At 44.5% G+C, this 17,665-nt stretch overlaps 3 protein-coding genes across 4 annotated transcripts; 2 read left to right on the top strand and 1 right to left on the bottom strand.

The window, feature by feature from the left end:
* Window positions 1-275: 275 nt before the first annotated feature.
* Window positions 276-5,636, top strand: LOC109772369 (26S proteasome non-ATPase regulatory subunit 1 homolog A). 2 transcript variants are annotated; one of them, XM_020331053.4, is made up of 13 exons: window positions 276-602; window positions 1,182-1,245; window positions 1,336-1,441; window positions 1,540-1,651; window positions 1,738-1,906; window positions 2,045-2,179; window positions 2,266-2,594; window positions 2,683-2,818; window positions 2,910-3,158; window positions 3,237-3,457; window positions 3,560-3,818; window positions 4,006-4,776; window positions 5,007-5,636. In XM_020331053.4, the coding sequence occupies exons 1-13, from the start codon at window positions 451-453 to the stop codon at window positions 5,310-5,312; spliced, it is 3,009 nt and encodes a 1,002-aa protein (XP_020186642.1). In that variant the 5' UTR covers window positions 276-450; the 3' UTR covers window positions 5,313-5,636. The 2 variants fall into 2 exon arrangements, with proteins under 2 accessions (XP_020186642.1, XP_020186641.1); XM_020331052.4 differs by having other exon boundaries at window positions 278-602; window positions 2,910-3,457.
* A 1,726-nt stretch (window positions 5,637-7,362) lies between these two features.
* LOC109772379 (uncharacterized) lies at window positions 7,363-9,831 on the top strand. The gene is made up of 3 exons (XM_020331063.4): window positions 7,363-7,544; window positions 8,884-9,102; window positions 9,288-9,831. The coding sequence occupies exons 2-3, from the start codon at window positions 8,917-8,919 to the stop codon at window positions 9,468-9,470; spliced, it is 369 nt and encodes a 122-aa protein (XP_020186652.1). The 5' UTR covers window positions 7,363-7,544; window positions 8,884-8,916; the 3' UTR covers window positions 9,471-9,831.
* Window positions 9,832-10,276: 445 nt separating this feature from the next.
* On the bottom strand, window positions 10,277-15,793 carry LOC109772373 (uncharacterized). The gene is made up of 5 exons (XM_020331058.4): window positions 15,642-15,793; window positions 15,276-15,565; window positions 14,901-15,161; window positions 13,356-13,586; window positions 10,277-11,803 (listed from the first exon to the last, which is right to left on the bottom strand). The coding sequence occupies exons 1-5, from the start codon at window positions 15,721-15,723 to the stop codon at window positions 10,484-10,486; spliced, it is 2,184 nt and encodes a 727-aa protein (XP_020186647.1). The 5' UTR covers window positions 15,724-15,793; the 3' UTR covers window positions 10,277-10,483.
* Window positions 15,794-17,665: the final 1,872 nt, after the last annotated feature.

The following is a 17,665-nucleotide window of genomic DNA, read 5'->3' as shown; positions in this document are numbered from 1 at the left end:
TTAATGAATTTGGATAAGAGTTCATGAATTTAAAAAATTTCATGAATTTGTAATTTTCACTTATTTTTTTTTGAAAAAGTAAAATGAAGAAAAATAAAAAGGAAAATAAATAGAAAACGGAAAAGTTAAAAAATGGACAAACGCCAGCAGAAAACGAACAGAAAACACACAAAAGAAACCGGCCAGGCCACTCCTACACCAGTGCTAAGTGGGCCGGCCCGTTTCGTTACGGAGCGCAGAAGGATTTGGCGTCGGACTGGTCGCCCGACTCCCTATCCTACTCGACCGACCCATCGCGGCCGTCCCCCCTTTATATTCGCCCGCAACGCAACGCCGGCGTACCTCGGCTCGCGTGCTCATCGTCCGCAAGCCAACTCACGACACGCCCCGCACCCAACCGAACCACAGACCGTCGCGCACGCGCACCCCGACCTCTTCGCCGACGCGGCCATGGCGGCGGCGGCGGCGACGGTGAGCTCGGCGGGCGGGATTCTCGCGATGCTCCACGAGCCGGCGGAGGAGCTCAAGCTGCACGCGCTCGCCAGCCTCAACTCCGTCGTCCACCTCTTCTACCCGGAGATCTCCACCAGCATCCCCGCCATGTGAGACCCCTCCCCCCCTCCCGTATCCTCCCCGCGATACCTAGTTGCCGCCGCCTCTCGGCCGGCGCACTAGATGCCGGCCGGTTGACGAGGATTCGGTAGTAGAGAAGTTTCCCTAGATGCTGTTGCCGTCGCGCGATTCGTTTCGTTTGCCTCGTCCGGTCCGAGTGCGCGGATGTGCCCTCCGTGAGAGTTCTAAGCGAATTCACAAAACGATTGTACTGTATTTGGTAGCAATCGTAAAAATTTCAACTCTTTGCACTTTGATAGATATAACTGACAGTTGTAGGAGTGAGGTGTGTACTGAGGAGGGGAGACAATTCAGAAAGCTTTGAACTTTCAGTTTGGTGCAAGTTGTTTTACGAGTTTGATTCGCCCAGTTGCTTATAATCAGTTGTAATGCCTGCCCTGAAAGATCTTTGATAGACTGACCATTGAACTGTTACTTGCAAAGTTGCAATAGTTTAGGATGACATGTTTTGAAGTCAATCTACTGTTTGTTACCCAAGCTCAGATTATAAATTTCTTGTCTGAATTTCCAAGGAAGCAAATCAATAATTTGTTTCCTTTTGCCTGCAGCGAGAGCATGTATGAAGACGACGAATTTGACCAGAGACAGCTAGCTGCACTAGTTGTTTCTAAGGTAGGATCTCATGTTATTTTATACCTTTTCTAGAAGCGGCGTATTTTGCATTGCTTATATTGATGACTGCTGCGTATCATTATCATGTAGGTGTTTTACTACTTGGGCGAGTTAAATGATGCACTGTCGTATGCACTTGGTGCTGGACCTCTGTTTGACGTTTCTGAGGATTCAGATTATGCTCAGGCTCTTTTAGGTGAGGACTTGTCTTAATTTCTCAATCATTCTGGATGTTGTTATTTCACATGAATTTCTTTTGCTCATTGTGTTGAATTGGTGCTTCTTTTCTTTCAGCCAAAGCATTAGATGAATATGCGAGTTTCAAGACAAGAGCTTCTAAAGCTATGGAGGAATTAGAGAATGTGGATCCTAGACTAGAGACCATAGTGGAGAGGATGTTGGAGAGGTATGATAATATATATATCCTACCGTTTGCACATATCCTCTTATTTATCAGATGGAGTATTTAGCTAATGTTACTCTTTGCTGCAGGTGTATTCTTGATGGGAAATACCAACAGGCCATGGGCATGGCTGTTGAATGCAGGAGACTGGATAAGCTGGAGGAAGCAATTGTTCAGTGTGCTAATATTCACGGGGTTCTTTCCTATTGCATCAGCCTTTCTCATCAATATGTTAGTCACCGTGAATATCGTTCTGAGGTAGGGGCATGTTATATATCCTAAGTTTTTTATGTTAAATATTATTTGGTAGTATGGTTGGTTTATTAAGTTAAAAGCAAGTAGTATTAGTTTAGAGTAATCAAAAATTAACATTCTTTATGTGTTGATCTTTGCCAGATTCTTCGCTGTCTTGTTAAAATATACCAGACTTTGCCGCATCCAGATTATCTGAGCATCTGCCAGTGCCTTATGGTTCTGGGCGAGCCTGAAACTGTTGCGGATATATTGGACACACTACTTTCTGGAAGCCAGGTATATGTTTGTTCTTTACTCTGCCCACCACACTACTTACATTGTGGTCTCTGTTGCTTACTTGAGATATTGTGTTCATTATGCAGGATGATGCTCTCATTGCATACCAAATTGCTTTTGATCTAGTGGAAAATGAAAATCAGGCCTTCCTTCTGAATGTGGGGAATCGCCTGGACTCACAGACTCCTGGCCAGTCAGCTTTACCGGTTGATCAGACTGTTAACGCGGGTACAACTAGCACAGAACCAGCGGGTGATGTTCAGATGGGAGATGACACAACTACGGCAAATGGAAATGCTCACCCAGTGGATCCAAAGGAGGCAGCGCATGCTGATAGGCTTGCAAAACTTAAAGGGATACTGTCAGGGGAGAAGTCTATTCAGCTTACGCTGCAATTTTTGTATAGCCACAACAGGTACACTTATTATGTCCTAAACGTTGAACCTTGGTCTCTTGCAACTTTTATATCTGACATCACCTTGATGGATTTGTTTCTTTCGTAGGTCTGATCTTCTAATTCTGAAGACAATAAAGCAGGCTGTGGAAACGAGTGGCAATGTTTGCCATAGTGCAACTATTTGTTCCAATGCGATCATGCATGCAGGAACAACTGTAGATACCTTTTTAAGAGAGAATCTGGTAAAAAAATAAAAAAAATCTGGTTGTTTTGTTGTCATCCAGTGTTTATTTTTTTGCCCCTGTAATGTCTCATTTTGGTATTGTCTTTTAGGAATGGTTAAGCAAGGCAACCAATTGGGCTAAATTTAGTGCGACAGCTGGACTGGGTGTCATTCATAGAGGCCACCTTCAGCAAGGTCGAGCTTTGATGGCCCCGTACCTACCTCAAAATGGTGCAGTTGGTGGTGGCAGTCCATATTCAGAAGGTGGTGCCCTCTATGCTTTAGGTTTGATTCATGCCAACCATGGCGAAGGAATCAAACAATTCCTCCGTGAAAGCCTTCGCAACACCAGTGCAGAGGTGACATTTTGTTCCTTGTCCTTCTCGCGTAATGCTAATTATGTTGTGACTTTTCTTAATCAAAACCGTATTATACAGGTCATCCAGCATGGTGCCTGTTTGGGACTTGGGCTTGCATCTCTCGGGACAGCAGATGAGGAAGTGTTTGAGGACATAAAGAATGTCCTTTACACAGACAGTGCAGTAGCTGGTGAAGCAGCTGGTATTGGCATGGGTTTGCTCATGGTTGGGACAGCCAGTGAGAAGGCCGGTGAGATGCTTGCTTATGCACATGATACACAGCATGAAAAGATTATCAGGTCAGTTCTGTTTAATAATTGTTGCGGTATTTCTGAAGATGCATCTAGCTCATGTTTCTGACATCTTTCTCTCTCTCTCTCTCTCTCTCTCTCTCTCCGCAGGGGTTTGGCACTTGGCATCGCATTGACAATGTATGGCAGGGAGGAGGAAGCTGACACCTTGATCGAACAAATGACTAGAGATCAAGATCCCATACTACGTTATGGTGGTATGTATGCATTGGCTCTAGCGTACAGAGGAACTGCAAACAACAAAGCTATCCATCAGCTGCTGCATTTCGCTGTATCGGACGTCAGTGATGATGTTCGTAGGACTGCAGTTATGGGTCTTGGATTTGTTCTATACAACGAACCTGAGCAGGTCTGCCCTCTATTCAATTTTATTCCAAGGAACAACATAGACCTGCTGTTCATTATGCATTTATGCTGCTGCATCTCTTTGCCATCTAATAGAAAAAAAGCTAAAATAAAAAATCATCAATAGCTTTGATCCACACCTTGTCAATAGCTTTGATCCATAACTTACATCTTCTGTTCTGATCATGCAGACTCCAAGAATTGTGTCCCTGCTCTCTGAATCGTACAACCCACACGTTCGTTATGGTGCAGCTCTAGCTGTTGGGATATCCTGTGCAGGCACAGGGTTAAGTGACGCCATTTCCTTGTTGGAGCCTCTCACATCGGACGTTGTTGACTTTGTACGCCAGGGGGCTCTAATTGCTATGGCAATCGTCATGATCCAGACCAATGAGTCCTTTGATTCTCGTGTTGGAACATTCAGGCGTCAGTTGCAAAAGATCATTCTTGACAAGCACGAGGACACCATGAGCAAAATGGGCGCCATACTTGCTTCTGGCATTCTAGATGCCGGTGGCAGGAACGTCACAATCAAACTTCGCTCGAGGAACAAGCATGACAAGCTCACTGCTGTGATTGGCCTCGCTGTTTTCACCCAGTTCTGGCACTGGTATCCTCTCCTATACTTCATCAGCCTGGCCTTCTCGCCAACGGCCATCATCGGTCTCAACTCGAATCTGGAAGTGCCGAAGTTTGAATTTATGTCGCATGCTAAGCCGTCCCTCTTTGAGTATCCGAAACCGACGACTCAGCAGGCTACAACTTCGGCTGTCGAGCTGCCCACAGCCATTTTGTCAACCTATGCCAAGGCAAAATCTCGGGCGAAGAAGGATGCAGAAAGCAAAGCTGCTGCTAACCAGGAGAAGACAGCAGCAGAAGCAGAAAGCAAAGCTGCTAACCAGGAGAAGTCAACGGAAGATGCTTCCGGTTCTACTTCTGGCAAGGCAGCTGATGCAATGCAGGTAAGAATAAAACCTCACTGTATTTGCTTGGCTTCAACTTTTTCCCATCACGCAAGAATTTTGCAAATTTTGGTAGGTTCAGGCCATAATTAATTAAACCATATGCTAGTCAACTAGACATCACAGCACAGTTGAGCATGGCTAGCCCTTAGCTGCTCATTAATGAACCAACCCCAGTCAGTCCCTGGCCTCATTTGGATTGACCCGTCTCTCTCAATCTTTGTTCCCAGGTGGACAGCTCTGCAGAGAAGAAGGCCGCAGAGCCAGAACCGGCCTTCCAGATCCTGACGAACCCAGCCCGCGTCGTCCCCCTGCAGGAGAAGTTCATCAAGTTCATCGAGGGCAGCCGATACGTCCCCGTGAGGCCCGCCCCCTGCGGCGGGTTCATCCTCCTACGAGACACGCAGCCCAGCGAGGCCGAGGAGCTCGTCGTGCTAACCGATGCCCCCGCGACAGGGCAGCCGGTGCCGGGTGCCTCTGCCATGGCCGTCGACGACGAGCCCCAGCCGCCCCAACCTTTCGAGTACCTGTCCTGATTCATGATAGGAGAGAGCATCGCCTGTATATACATTTCTTATTCCCTTTTCCCAGTAGTATGTATTGTGCGGGAATTTGTTGTTCGTCGGAAACTGTTTAGAATCATGGCTTCATCAGAAGTTGAGAATCTAGCTGGAATGAGAATCGCCTGTATCAGAAGTTTAGAATCTAGCTGTTTAGAATCAGAAGTTTCTCCTCGAGGTGTTGATAGTTATTTCTCCTTTCAAAAATACAAGTATCAAAGTTATACTTGCTTCCAAATTGAGATAATCTGTATGGTCCCTTCATTGAGCTAGTTATCCACTGTTTGATCTTTTGTATAATCACGCTGCCAATAAAAGAGAATAAGCAGAAAAAAAGATTTGAACTGGAGTCTGCAGTATATGTGGGGATGCTTTGGAAAATGCACACCATGCTACTTTTTTTTTTTGCGGGGTTCACACCATGCTACTGTGGCCTACACAAAACAAAGAGCACTTATAGAGAGGAAATGAGAAAAGTCTGGAAACTGCCCATAACACATTTGGAAACGGATGAAAACTTGGAAGTGTTTACCTTTGGCAACGACTCAAAGTACACTTCCGGGATCTCCATCTCAGCATGCACATCGATGTTGATCGCCATGGCGGCCTTGAGTATCTGGCTCGCGCAGTCCCTGCTCTGTTGCAGCTTCCTCCTGGCCTCCTCCAGCAGCCCCTTGGGCGGCACCCGTGGCCACGACAGCCACCATTTATTAAAATCACATGAACATTTTTATTAAAAATGGGAACAATTTCTTTATTACTAACATTGTATTGAGCTTGCGTCAATTAATTCGGATTGGAGGGAGTACATGGTTTTTAAAATGTACGAGAACCTTTTAAATTTCATGATTTATTTAAAAAATATGTGAACAATTTTTACAAATTTCAGGAATACTTTTAAGGTATGAGAAAACTTATCTTAAATTACATGAACACTATGTAAAAGTATGAAACACAGTTTTAATTCCATAAAAAAATCATTGCTTATACTTTTATTGATTATATAAAAATAATTAATTATTTCAATATGCACACAGCGTTGTCTGCTTTCCCTTTTTTTATTCGGAAAAGCTAACGTCCACACGTGTGGGCGTTTGCACATCGCCCACACGCCTCTATCACCAGTCATTTTGCCACATATGAACATATGACATCAACAGAAATCTTTTTGGTTTTCGGCTTAAAAATGTTTTATCTCCTAATTAAAAAACCGAATTAAAAATCCGTTTTCACCATTAAATCCGTCTCGACGAGATCTTCAAAACTAGACCCCATGTTGATATGTTTCGACAATTTTTTTTACCCAAAAGTTGCCATGATGTTTACACCGTAGTTGCCATAGTGCTTAAACTAAAGTTGCCATGTGGCAATTTTAGTTTGTAGATTATGGCAATTTTAGTTTTTTGATGATGGCAATTCCAGTACTTTGATCATGAAAATATTTTTTTATGAACCATGACAATTTTAGTTTTTGGTGCATGGCAAGTCTAGTTTCTTAATTCCCCATTTTATAATATGTCAAAATTTACTTTTAAATGTAGAAGAAAATAGCTGAAACATATCATGACAACTTCAGTGTAAACATCATGATAATTCATATGCAATAGACACGGCAACTTTTAACCAATTTTTTTTGTCGAAATATATTGATATGAGATCTAGTTTTGAAGATCTCGTCGCAAGGAATTTAATGGTGAAAACGGATCTTCAATCGGGTTTTTCATTTAAGAGATAAAACATTTTAAAAACAAAAAATCCAAAAAAAAATTCACATGCATGCAGTGACATGGCGTACTCTGTGTGTTATAGAGCGTGTGGGCGGGCTTGGCTCTCACCACACGTGTGGGCGTTAGCGTTGTCCTTTTTATTTACAAACGTCCGAGGTGAATTTTATGGACTGGCCTATTGTAGCGTTGAACGTGTCAGACCAGTGATGTACAAGCGCGGCAGCTAAACGGGCCCCCTGGTGAGCGGCGCGGGTGCTATCGACGTCTTGTGGGCCAGATTGGCACCCAAGAAAATGACTCGGCCCACACCCGTGCTCGCTCGATCCACAGAAAACGCAGCGCTAGGTTTCTCCCTCCTCTCACGCGCCCGCGAGCTCCCACTCCACCGGCCGCCGCCCGCCGCCGACGCCGGTCTCCGTCGCCTCCCTCTACCCCGAGCTGCTCCGCCCCGAACGACTACGCTCTTCTTCCCTGCTTCTCGGTACGTACGTGCTTGCACACACATGTACATCTCCCGCTCGCGCGTGCGAGGTGTGTATGATCCCACCGCGCGCGGCATGACCGGCCCGGCTCCTGCTCCTGAATCCGCGTGCTTGTTTGCCGTAGCTCGCGACCGTCCGAATCCCTTGACGCCCCTTGCCTGCCACCTGATAGTGCGGGATTGGTTGGAAATGATTCTTTGTTGGTGGCAGGATTTGAATTAGCAAGCACATCACGCATTTGCAACATCTACTGCTGCTTGCATTTGCTATAATTTTCATGTTATTTTTTAATCTGACGGCTAATTCAGTAGTATGCAGTACCCGGTCCTATTTGAGCGCAATTTTTTTCATCTCTGGTAGTCACTAAACAAATGAGCACATATCCAGTTTTAACATTCATTTTGTCACATATCATACTCCCTCCGTCCGGAAATACTTGTCCAAAAAAATGAATAAAATGGATATATCTATGACTAAAATGAGTCTAGATACAGACATTCATAGGACAAGTATTTCCGGACGGAGGGAGTAGATGAGAATGGGAAATCGGCGAAAGTAACTTTGGATCCTATGACCCATATAGTTTTTGTATCAAAGAAGTACATGTAAATAACCATCCCACCGGATGTTTCAACTTACTTGGGCATGTTAATTCGATAAGCAAGTTCGAGCGCACAAAGAGAAATTATGAGTGTAAGCGATTCAAAAATAGATGACTCATTCTAAAAGGACTATGGGCACAGTTCGTGATGCTATTGCTGCTAGTGTCGTACCTTGATGATTACTCCCTCTGTAAACAAATATAAGAGCGTTTAGATCACGAAAGTAGTGATCTAAATGCTCTTATATTTCTTTATGGAGGGAGTAGTTTTTATTGTGACTGCTTTTCTTGGGAGAAAACCTTGTAATACCTCCACAACCTCTTTTTATTTGACTTGCTGTTAAGTACCAATGACATCTTATTTTTGTTGTAATATTTATTTTATGATGTTAATAATATCTATGATAAACACAGCAAGAAATTACACAATATAAGTTAAGATTCACACAATTACAGTCCATGGATTTTTCATCAGAAAATAAACTAAGGGGCAGAAGATCTGACACTTACAGTCCATAGACTTCTCTGTGCCGCAGCTCCTGTGGGTAGAGAAGCTTAAACTGGTTCCTGAAGAAGTCTAGGCCGAAAATAACTGCCCTTAAGTACGTTTTTTATTCATATGCATTCCCTTCTCGGGGAATAAATGTCTGAAGTATTTGGCGTGTACTCTGAACTTCTATCTCATTACAGTAATTCATAATTTGCTCCATTTTCTTACTATGATGTTGTGAATACAGGGAGGAAATACTGTGTGAGCCAAGAGCTCAAAGATGAACAAGGGGAAGATTTTTAAGTTAGCCAAGGGATTCCGAGGAAGGGCTAAAAACTGCATAAGAATCGCCAGGGAGCGTGTAGAAAAAGCATTGCAATATTCTTACAGGGATCGGCGCAACAAGAAAAGGGACATGCGGTCTCTCTGGATCGAGCGCATCAATGCTGGTACACGACTCCATGGGGTATGTAGTATCTATTTACATTCAAGGTTTGACAATGAAATGAATTTGTTACATTCTCATGTTAATTTTTTCCCCAAAGAAACCAAGCAGAATACGATAACAAAGTATAAGTTGTCGGGTTTCTAGTTTTGCTACCGTACGCACACACACATGTGTTTGATGTATTGTCTGAACTTACTGCCCAGGTGAACTATGGCAACTTCATGCATGGACTGATGAAGGAGAATGTCCAACTCAACAGGAAGGTACTTTCGGAGCTGTCGATGCATGAGCCATACAGCTTCAAGGCCCTCGTTGATGTATCCCGCACTGCATTCCCTGGGAACAGGCCGGCTGCCAAGAAGGAAGGACTAGCAAGCATTCTATAAACAATTCATTCCTCGACAATTCAGTCTACTGTGATGAACTCATGTGATGGGGTTATGTATCACATCACGTTTTAGTCTATGTCATTCGGTCTGTTGGCCTGTTGAACAGAGGGTACATGTACTGTACTTTTGCACTTCTTTCTTCAGATAATGTGCTCTGTTTACCGTCAATAAATCCAGTAGAGCAGAAAGGTTTTAAACCATGTAAAAAAAGATGTGGTTATTTTGGGCAGAAAGTTTTTCTAGCTTTCATCTGAAGTCATGCAGTAGTCCTTATGAAGACATGCTGAATAGGCAGCACCATCTTGTTATCGAGAACAGGCCATCCTTGAATACCCACTGCGTGTTGATTTGTGTTGCACATTCCCTGGCCCTTCTCGCTGGCAGTATTTCATGCATTGCTCTGCAGTTCTGTTTATTCATTTACTCTCTCCGTTCCTAAATACAAGTCTTTGTAGAGATTCCACTATGGACTACATACGAAGCAAAATGAGTGAATCTACACTCTAAAATGCATCTACGTGCATCCGTATGTGGTCCATAGCGAAATCTCTACAAAGACTTATATTTAGGAATGGAGGGAGTACATCCTTTTGCATGCCTGCCTCTGTAACCCTGCTGTTTTGAACTTCTCCCTTCTCCTGATGGGCGCTGTATCAGCAGCCAGATTATTGATCAAACTGATGTTATCATGATAATGGTGTGGCTGGGAGCGATCTTCTCCAGGCATCGTTTGCTAGTATGGCTGATTTGAAAACAAGTTAGTAAATAGTACTGTACTACTACCAAAAGATGCAGGCAGAAAATAGTTGGAAAGAAATTGTACTGAAGTCTAAAACAAGTTGTACTGGCAGAAAATGCTCAGATAGTTCCAAGTTCACTCACACTTGAGACTTAACCCACACGAGGGTTCAACAATTGTACTGGAGTCTCAACAGGTCCATACACACATAAAGGTACATCACAACAAACTTCAGCACACATCACCGTCCCAAATTCACGCACGGCTGCCGTCAGTTGTCGACCTGAGCCGCTCCGTCGGTGACTGGGATGCCGGTGCCGGCGTTGTTCACTGCCCGCCCCTTCTCCTCGGCGATACGGGCTCTGCGCCAGTGATCCCTGGTGTAGATGTGATTGATCATGCCGCGCTTGTCACAGCCGTGCACGCCACACAGGCCGCACGAGAGGCTGTCGTCCGCCTGGCGCAGCGTGACGAACAGCTTGCCCTCCGCCTTGATGTAATACTTCTCGCCGGTCACGGCGGGGCCTCCGTCGATCTCCACGGCTCCCTCTTCCTCGGCATCAGCTTTCTCTTGTTCTTCAGCTTTGGCAGCACCATCTCCGGCCTCTGCACCTTCGTCTACTTCCATGGCCATGGGCGCCACGGAGGAGACACGGGCGCAGACCGGGGCGGCGACGTCCACTTGAGGCGTTGCCGATGACACTACCACCTCCATCTCCCCCGCTGCTGGTTTCTTCACGGAGTCATCGCTGCTGTTGACAACGATGGAGGTGGCTTCCTTGGATGAGCTGCCGACCGTGGCGACGGCGGCAGCCTTCTTCACCTCCTGTCCTGCACCGGCGTCAGCGGCGGCCTTCAGTTTGTTGGTGTGCTTCCGGCCGGACAGGTGAGTCCGCATGACGCACTCCGACGGGGCCTTCACGTCACAGAGCTCGCACAGCAGGATGCCGCCGCCATTGGCCTCCATGGGCACAGTTTCTAATCCTGACCCGTTGCCACATGCACCGACACCAACTGCGGCCACCTTCGCCTTGTTGGTGTGCTTCCTGCCGGACAGGTGAGACTCCATGTCGCACTCCGACGCCACCTTCACGTTGCAGAGCTCGCACAGCAGGGAGCCACCGTCCACCCGGCCCACGCCATTGGCCTCCATTTCTGATCCTGGCCCATCGCCATCAGCAGCGACGGTTGCCGGTGGTTCCACGGCTTCGCATTGCTTCTGCTTGGCCTGCTTGGAAATGTGCTTGGTCCCCTGGAGGTGGCACATCATGGTGACGCGGTCGGGGGCCTGCTTGTCACACACCTCGCAGAGGATGGAGCCGTTCAGCTGCACCACCTCGCACAATGTCCCGGACTCGGTCACCATGTTGAACTTCCACGGCGTGTAGCCGCCTTCCACCTCTGCCTCTTCCTCCGCTTCCCCAGGCGCAAGCGAGGCCGCCATCTTCATGTGAGCCTTCCCTTTGAGGTGATCCTGCTTCTGATTCTTGCTGCTTGGCCCTGCTGAAAGGGTGGATGCGGCAGGGACAACGTCGGAGTTCTTCCGCTTGGCCGGTAGCACGGCTGCTGATGCATATGGTTTTGAGCAGACCTGCATGAAAAAACACAAACTCCACTAAGCAGACCATGTGATGTTACGGAGGCAAAATCCCGCTTCGAAACAAAAATGGTGTATTCAGACATATGCATGCCACTAATGTTTTCATAGCTTTTTCCTTTTTTTTTGCGGGTGAAATGTTTTCATAGCCTTGTGCTAGTGCCATCTCAGTCCCTTTTCTGTCACTCTCCTTCTCTGACCATGTGATGTTTCATGTTTTGCTGGCTTTTCAAGCTGTTCAAATCGATCAACCTTGGCTGGTTTTTCCTAATAACGTCTTGAGAAATGATAAGATGTCAAAATATAATGTCGGATGAAACCAACCAAGGTTTGAAGGAGGGTGCAAAACCGAAACATAACATGGTCAGGGAAGGAGAGATTGGAAAGAGACTGAGATGGCACTAGCACAAAACTTGGATAGACACTAGTGGCACATCCCTCGCTGCAACATTGATAGTGGAATTTCCTGAAATACCAAGTTTTTGAAGTGGCATTGACGATGAATCTATGTTTTTGAACTAAAACCACGACAAGAATTATGGAATGAAGGGAGTACATCTGAACCTTGTAAACCCTAAAAATATGCACATAAGTTTCAGCAAAATATGACATAAATCGTGCAATTAGGAAAGGATACAAGTATGCGCGTGCAAACTTTAAAACTTAAATAGGACTCTACGAGACCTAGATGAACAAGGAACAGTGTAAGGTCATATTTAAGTTTTAAAGTTTAGATGCATATACTTGTCATCCATCCTCTATGTATTTTGATTTTGCTAACCACATGTCTCATGCGGTGTATCCATCCTCTATGAGCATGATTTATTTTGTATTTTATCAAACTTCTTTAGCCTCATAAGGCTATAGGGTTCATACGTCCCTAGGTTTAGAAAATCTCTTCTCGCAAGCTCCCGTGCTTCTCGCACCTCTTAATATTCAAAGATAATGGAAGAATGCAAACATTTTACTAGACTAGAAATTAGCACCAAAGACATTTGTAAGGAGATATAAAATTGGTTTCTCAGCAATCATGCTTAAATAGCCTTTGAGACCTCTTTATGTTCCAGAAATCATGATACACTTTGGCCATGTATTACTACTAGATTTGCAGTTTGGGCCCTTTTGTATACAAAAGAACGAGCACTTTACACTAATAGGGTCAGAATAATACCTACTTTCAAGCATATAAGACCCTCTCCAACTTTCAGCCTAACTTCAACAATAAATTTGACTAATAAAATATCAGCTATATGCCACAAAAACTATAGCATTTGAAACTTCTTTTAGATACAAAATCAGTGATATATTTTCTATGGCATACAACGCAGATTTTATTAGTCAAAGTTAGGCTCATAATTTGAGGGGGTATTACATATTTGTAAGGAGGCAGTATTGTGGTCAATAAATGAGTTGGAAAGACAACCGATTCAAGTAGCTTCATATGAACTTATCAATATTATAGTTAACCACGCTACAGTAAAACACACATATATATTGTTTTGTTGAATTTGGGTAGGGTTGGCAAAGTCCAAACCATATTCCTTACCCCATCCTCCTTAGGATATGGTTGCGCGAGCATGGCAGTCTTCCTCATATGAATTTTCCCTTTGAGGTGATCTTGCATGTTCTTCTGACTGCTTGCTGTGATGCCGCAAACTGTGCAGTTCAAGCCCAAGTTGTCACAACTTTTTTCAGCAAGATCCATCGAAGCGGTAACAACACCAGGGTTTGCCCCCTTGGCCGGTAAGGCTGCCGACCCATTTACCTTCAAGATGAACTGCATCAAACACAAACACCGGTCAATTCTTTGACACATATAAGAAATAATCTTATCTCTTGCAAATGACAAAAACTATATATATATAAATAAATAAATAATATTAGTGTGGATTTTTTAATACCGGTGACTATGCCACCCCTCTGGTGGCAGTGCCACCCCATGTTATCTCCGTTCAATGCATGCCTCATGATCCATGCGAACACTATGCTATCATCATTCCTTCATCGGGATTCAGTTAATGAAGCATGCTAATGATCACACTAATATGGTTCCAACAGAGTATGTGTCAGACTAGTGGTATCAAAATGTCAGGTCATGAATACTTAACCAAAAAGATTCCCTAATAGTATAAAAATAGTATAAGTTACAAACTTTCTATAAAAGTACAAAAAAGTTGGTTGGTGATTAAGATTTATTAGCCTAAAAGAAGTTCCCCATGAACTCAAAAAAGATCCATACATATACATAGTATCAACATTTAACCTTGTTACTACTTAATGCTAAGAACTTGTAAGATGTTACACAGATCTCAAAGCTATATCTGACAGAAGCCAGAGGGGGGGGGGGCAATGCCCCCGAATGACCCACCATCAGTGGATCTCTTTTACTATTGAAAGGGAAAAACTTGTAGAAGGTTAGTACGAACTAGTTGTATTTGGTAACAAGATGACATGTAAAGCTTGATCTTGGATTGTTGCAAGTCTTACCACCAGACATATATATACATCTCTCTAGATATATAGAATTGTTGTATGTATTCATAGTATCAGAAGCAGTTGAGACCTATTTATTTTCCTCAAGATGGTGTGATTTACTAGTGTCACCCGTTACATCTAACCAAGCCACTATAACTAGCTAGGCTGTAAAATGTAGGTAATTCAAGAATACTAGTGAATACTGAATAAAACGACATTATCAGTAGGGCATCAAGGCGTCAACAAACAAGAATTGCAGTATCCTCGGCTATGGACTCAAGCCCAGACAACATACGTGTTCATGTATTCAAAACAAACACGAATTCATATATACTTGAATATGAAGATGTAAGGCTAGTACAGTACAAATGAAAACACAATTCAGGACAGTTTGATTCGGAGATCCATATAACTTATGCAATAGCAAGATATTATGATGCTTTTAACATCATAACGCTTGAGTGTTATTTCCAAATTTCTTTCACCTAAAGAACAAGATTCAAATTGTGTTCGACCAATTAGATATTGGACATCATAAAGGAAACAACACTTCGAATTTTGTATTTCAGTACGGAGATATAAAACTGAAATGTGTATATATTCTGCATTTTATTACCGCATCCTCCACCGGTTGACCTGTTCCACGCACTGGTTGCGCAAGTTTAGTGGCCTTCCTCCCGTGGCTCTTCCCTCTGAGGTGCTCTTGTAGGGCAACCTCACTGGTTGCCGTGATGTCACACACCGTGCAAGTTAGATCTGTTTTCGGCTTCTTGCTTCCCGTGGCCGCCAAAACAACAGATGTATCATGTACATCAGGGGCTTTCCGCTTGCCTGGCGCAGCAGCAGACACTTCTACTTTTGACCCGGCCTGCACAGACTGAAGAAGAACACATAATTTGGAATCGTTAGGGGATAAAAAAGAGCTGGAGACCTAGATTCAAAAGGTCGAATCCTCAGAGCAGCAGAAGGTTGAATCCCCAGATTAGCAAACCTCATGAAAGTACGGCGCCACCGTCTTTTGCGATGCCACCGCGGGCGCCGCCCTATGTTCCGACCCGCCGGCCAGCCGCGCAAGCAAACTGGCACGCTCCTCCATGAGCTCACGACGGACCTCGGCCTCGAGCGCCATGGCCTCCGCCTCCTCCCGCAGGATCCGTTCCCTTATCCTCTCCTTCCCCGCTCGGCGTCGCAGCTCGTCCAGATCCGACAGTAGTGGTGGTGAGCTCTCCCCATGGTACCCCACGCCGTCGCCGCCGCCGAGTCCGACATGCACGCGCGTGGCTTCACCAAAGGCAATAAGATCAGCGGAAGAAAGGCATCAAGAGCCAAAGAGCCGTCATCAGCAAGGAGAGTTCACCTGCACTCTCGGAGTTGGCCGACATAGCCGTGGTCCCCGTCGACGGACAACGCTCGTCGTCGGCGCGGAAGTGGAACTCCATGGTGGGAGTTTTGCTGGATCTGATGTTGTGCCGCTGCGCGTGCGTGAGATAAACGTGAGTTGTCGACTATAAACGCTAGCTGATCCCGTAGTGTTGCATCTTACTAGCCAGAGAAAATATCTGTGAGACCAGGTCTCATTTGTCAGGGAGTTAGACCCACTCCGATGAAAGACACGTGGACGTTACAATCTCAAAGCACACTGGCCTACCTTCCCATCTAGTATTTTTCAATACCAGCTCATGTATGTCATCTTCTTAGGAAAAAGGAAGGATCAAAATAGAAGAGGAAATGGATTCATGACGGATGCCAGAAATAGAAATAGATAGGTATTTGGGGCTGCTGCAGGGAGTATATCATTTGGAGCCAAAGTGAATTTGGCCTTCCAATGGGAAACTTCGTGACATGGAGGTGGAAAAACAGGGGGACTCTTCTCAGAGTGACAGTTCCCCATCTGTTCATATACCTGGAGGGGCACTAGTTGAATCTATGACAACCAACAAGAATGAATTGGATGAGGGGATGAGGTCCATAGGGAAGTGAGTGCCTTGGCTACCATACAACAAGGCATGGGAGGTGTGATAAACCCTGGTGATAAGATGTCATTCCCAAATTTCATCAAACAAATAGCCAAGACCAATAGTGATAAATGTGATAACTTGAAAAGGAAATAAAACAATCTTGGGGACTATGGAAGAAGGGGGATCAAGATGTGAAAAATAATGAAAATGAACATGAGAAGAAAAACAAGATGAATCTGATCACAACGATGCTGAGCAGGAACAAACTATGCCGAGTGTGATTGATGGTGTAGGGGTGGAAGGGGTGCACATGATTCTGGACTCACATGAGTCAATACCTCTTCATAGCTCTCAACCCGCCATTATTGATTCACGGGAGGAGGAGGTTGAAAATGTGATGGTGGAAAATGTCACAGTAGGGAGAGATGAAACACCTACTGCCCAGCAAGAAGGAGCTCAAGGATTGAAGACCAGCATAATGGTGCTGAGGACATGAGGAAGAAAGCCGAGACAAGAAAATCTCAACAAGAAGGGGAAGGTATGAAAAGACGATGACAAGTCTTTTATTGTTTTATCCAATCATGATGGTGTACTTAAGGCTCTTGAATTAGGGATTGATGTTAATACTTTGCATTTAGAAACTGTTAATGTGATTTGGAGATTCTAGGGCTAACATTGAAAATAAAATGAGTTGGATAAGAAGAGAGAGAAGAGTTATGTCAAGTTTTTAGATTGGGAGAATGAAGACAAATAAATGCAGGAAGGTGTCTTTACTGTGATGCTATCTAGATCCAACCTCAAAAAGCAGAAGAAGATGGAAAGGATGAAAATGAGAAAGGACAAGACCATGCCTGTGGAAAATGGGGGAATGGTGATCAGGGGAATGGTTAGAGAAGGTCTGATAAAAGGACCCTCTCATCCTTTGCATGAGGCGGGGGGGGGGGGGGGGGCTACTGCTAGTAAGAGAGGGGGAAAGAAAAAAAGTACCAATTCTCAATGATAGGTCTTGTATGGAACTGCACGGGATGTGGGAAAAAAGTATTGGTCACATATTTGCAGGAAAATATGAGGGATCATGATGTGGATTTTGTAGGGCTCCAGTAAACTACGAAAAAAAATATCCTCCTAGCTTTTTTTAGGAAGATTGACCCTCTTGGTCAATTTTCATGGCATTGGATACCTACTAACAGGAGATCTAGAGGGATCCTTGGTGGTGTTAAATCCTGTAGATTTGACATCACATGATCATCTCAAGGGAATTTTCATATAAAAATCCAAGTGTTTGATACTAGACTACTATTGCATTGGGCTATGGTGATAATGTATGGAGCTGCTCAAGATGAACACAAGCAGGAGTTCCTTACTGAACTAGCTACAATGTGCTTTGGTCAAAGAATCCCAGTGATAATAGGCGCGGGGGGGG

Source organism: Aegilops tauschii, chromosome 1 (assembly GCF_002575655.3).
Source record: "Aegilops tauschii subsp. strangulata cultivar AL8/78 chromosome 1, Aet v6.0, whole genome shotgun sequence".
In the NCBI taxonomy this organism is placed as follows: Eukaryota; Viridiplantae; Streptophyta; class Magnoliopsida; order Poales; family Poaceae; genus Aegilops; species Aegilops tauschii.
The sequence above is the reverse complement of the archived record's forward strand: the minus strand, read 5'-3'. Positions and strand labels throughout refer to the sequence as shown.

Excerpts from the sequence above, each read along its gene's own strand:
- LOC109772369 (XM_020331052.4), top strand. The coding sequence starts at position 451 with ATGGCGGCGGCGGCGGCGACGGTGAGCTCGGCGGGCGGGATTCTCGCG. Across the intron at positions 1,246-1,335 it reads CTGCACTAGTTGTTTCTAAG|GTGTTTTACTACTTGGGCGA; the intron begins GTAGGATCTCAT and ends ATTATCATGTAG. Across the intron at positions 1,442-1,539 it reads TTATGCTCAGGCTCTTTTAG|CCAAAGCATTAGATGAATAT; the intron begins GTGAGGACTTGT and ends CTTTTCTTTCAG.
- LOC109772379 (XM_020331063.4), top strand. The coding sequence starts at position 8,917 with ATGAACAAGGGGAAGATTTTTAAGTTAGCCAAGGGATTCCGAGGAAGG. Across the intron at positions 9,103-9,287 it reads CTGGTACACGACTCCATGGG|GTGAACTATGGCAACTTCAT; the intron begins GTATGTAGTATC and ends CTTACTGCCCAG.
- LOC109772373 (XM_020331058.4), bottom strand. The coding sequence starts at position 15,723 with ATGGAGTTCCACTTCCGCGCCGACGACGAGCGTTGTCCGTCGACGGGG. Across the intron at positions 13,587-14,900 it reads GTCAACCGGTGGAGGATGCG|TTCATCTTGAAGGTAAATGG; the intron begins GTAATAAAATGC and ends TGTTTGATGCAG. Across the intron at positions 11,804-13,355 it reads CATATCCTAAGGAGGATGGG|GTCTGCTCAAAACCATATGC; the intron begins GTAAGGAATATG and ends TTTTTCATGCAG.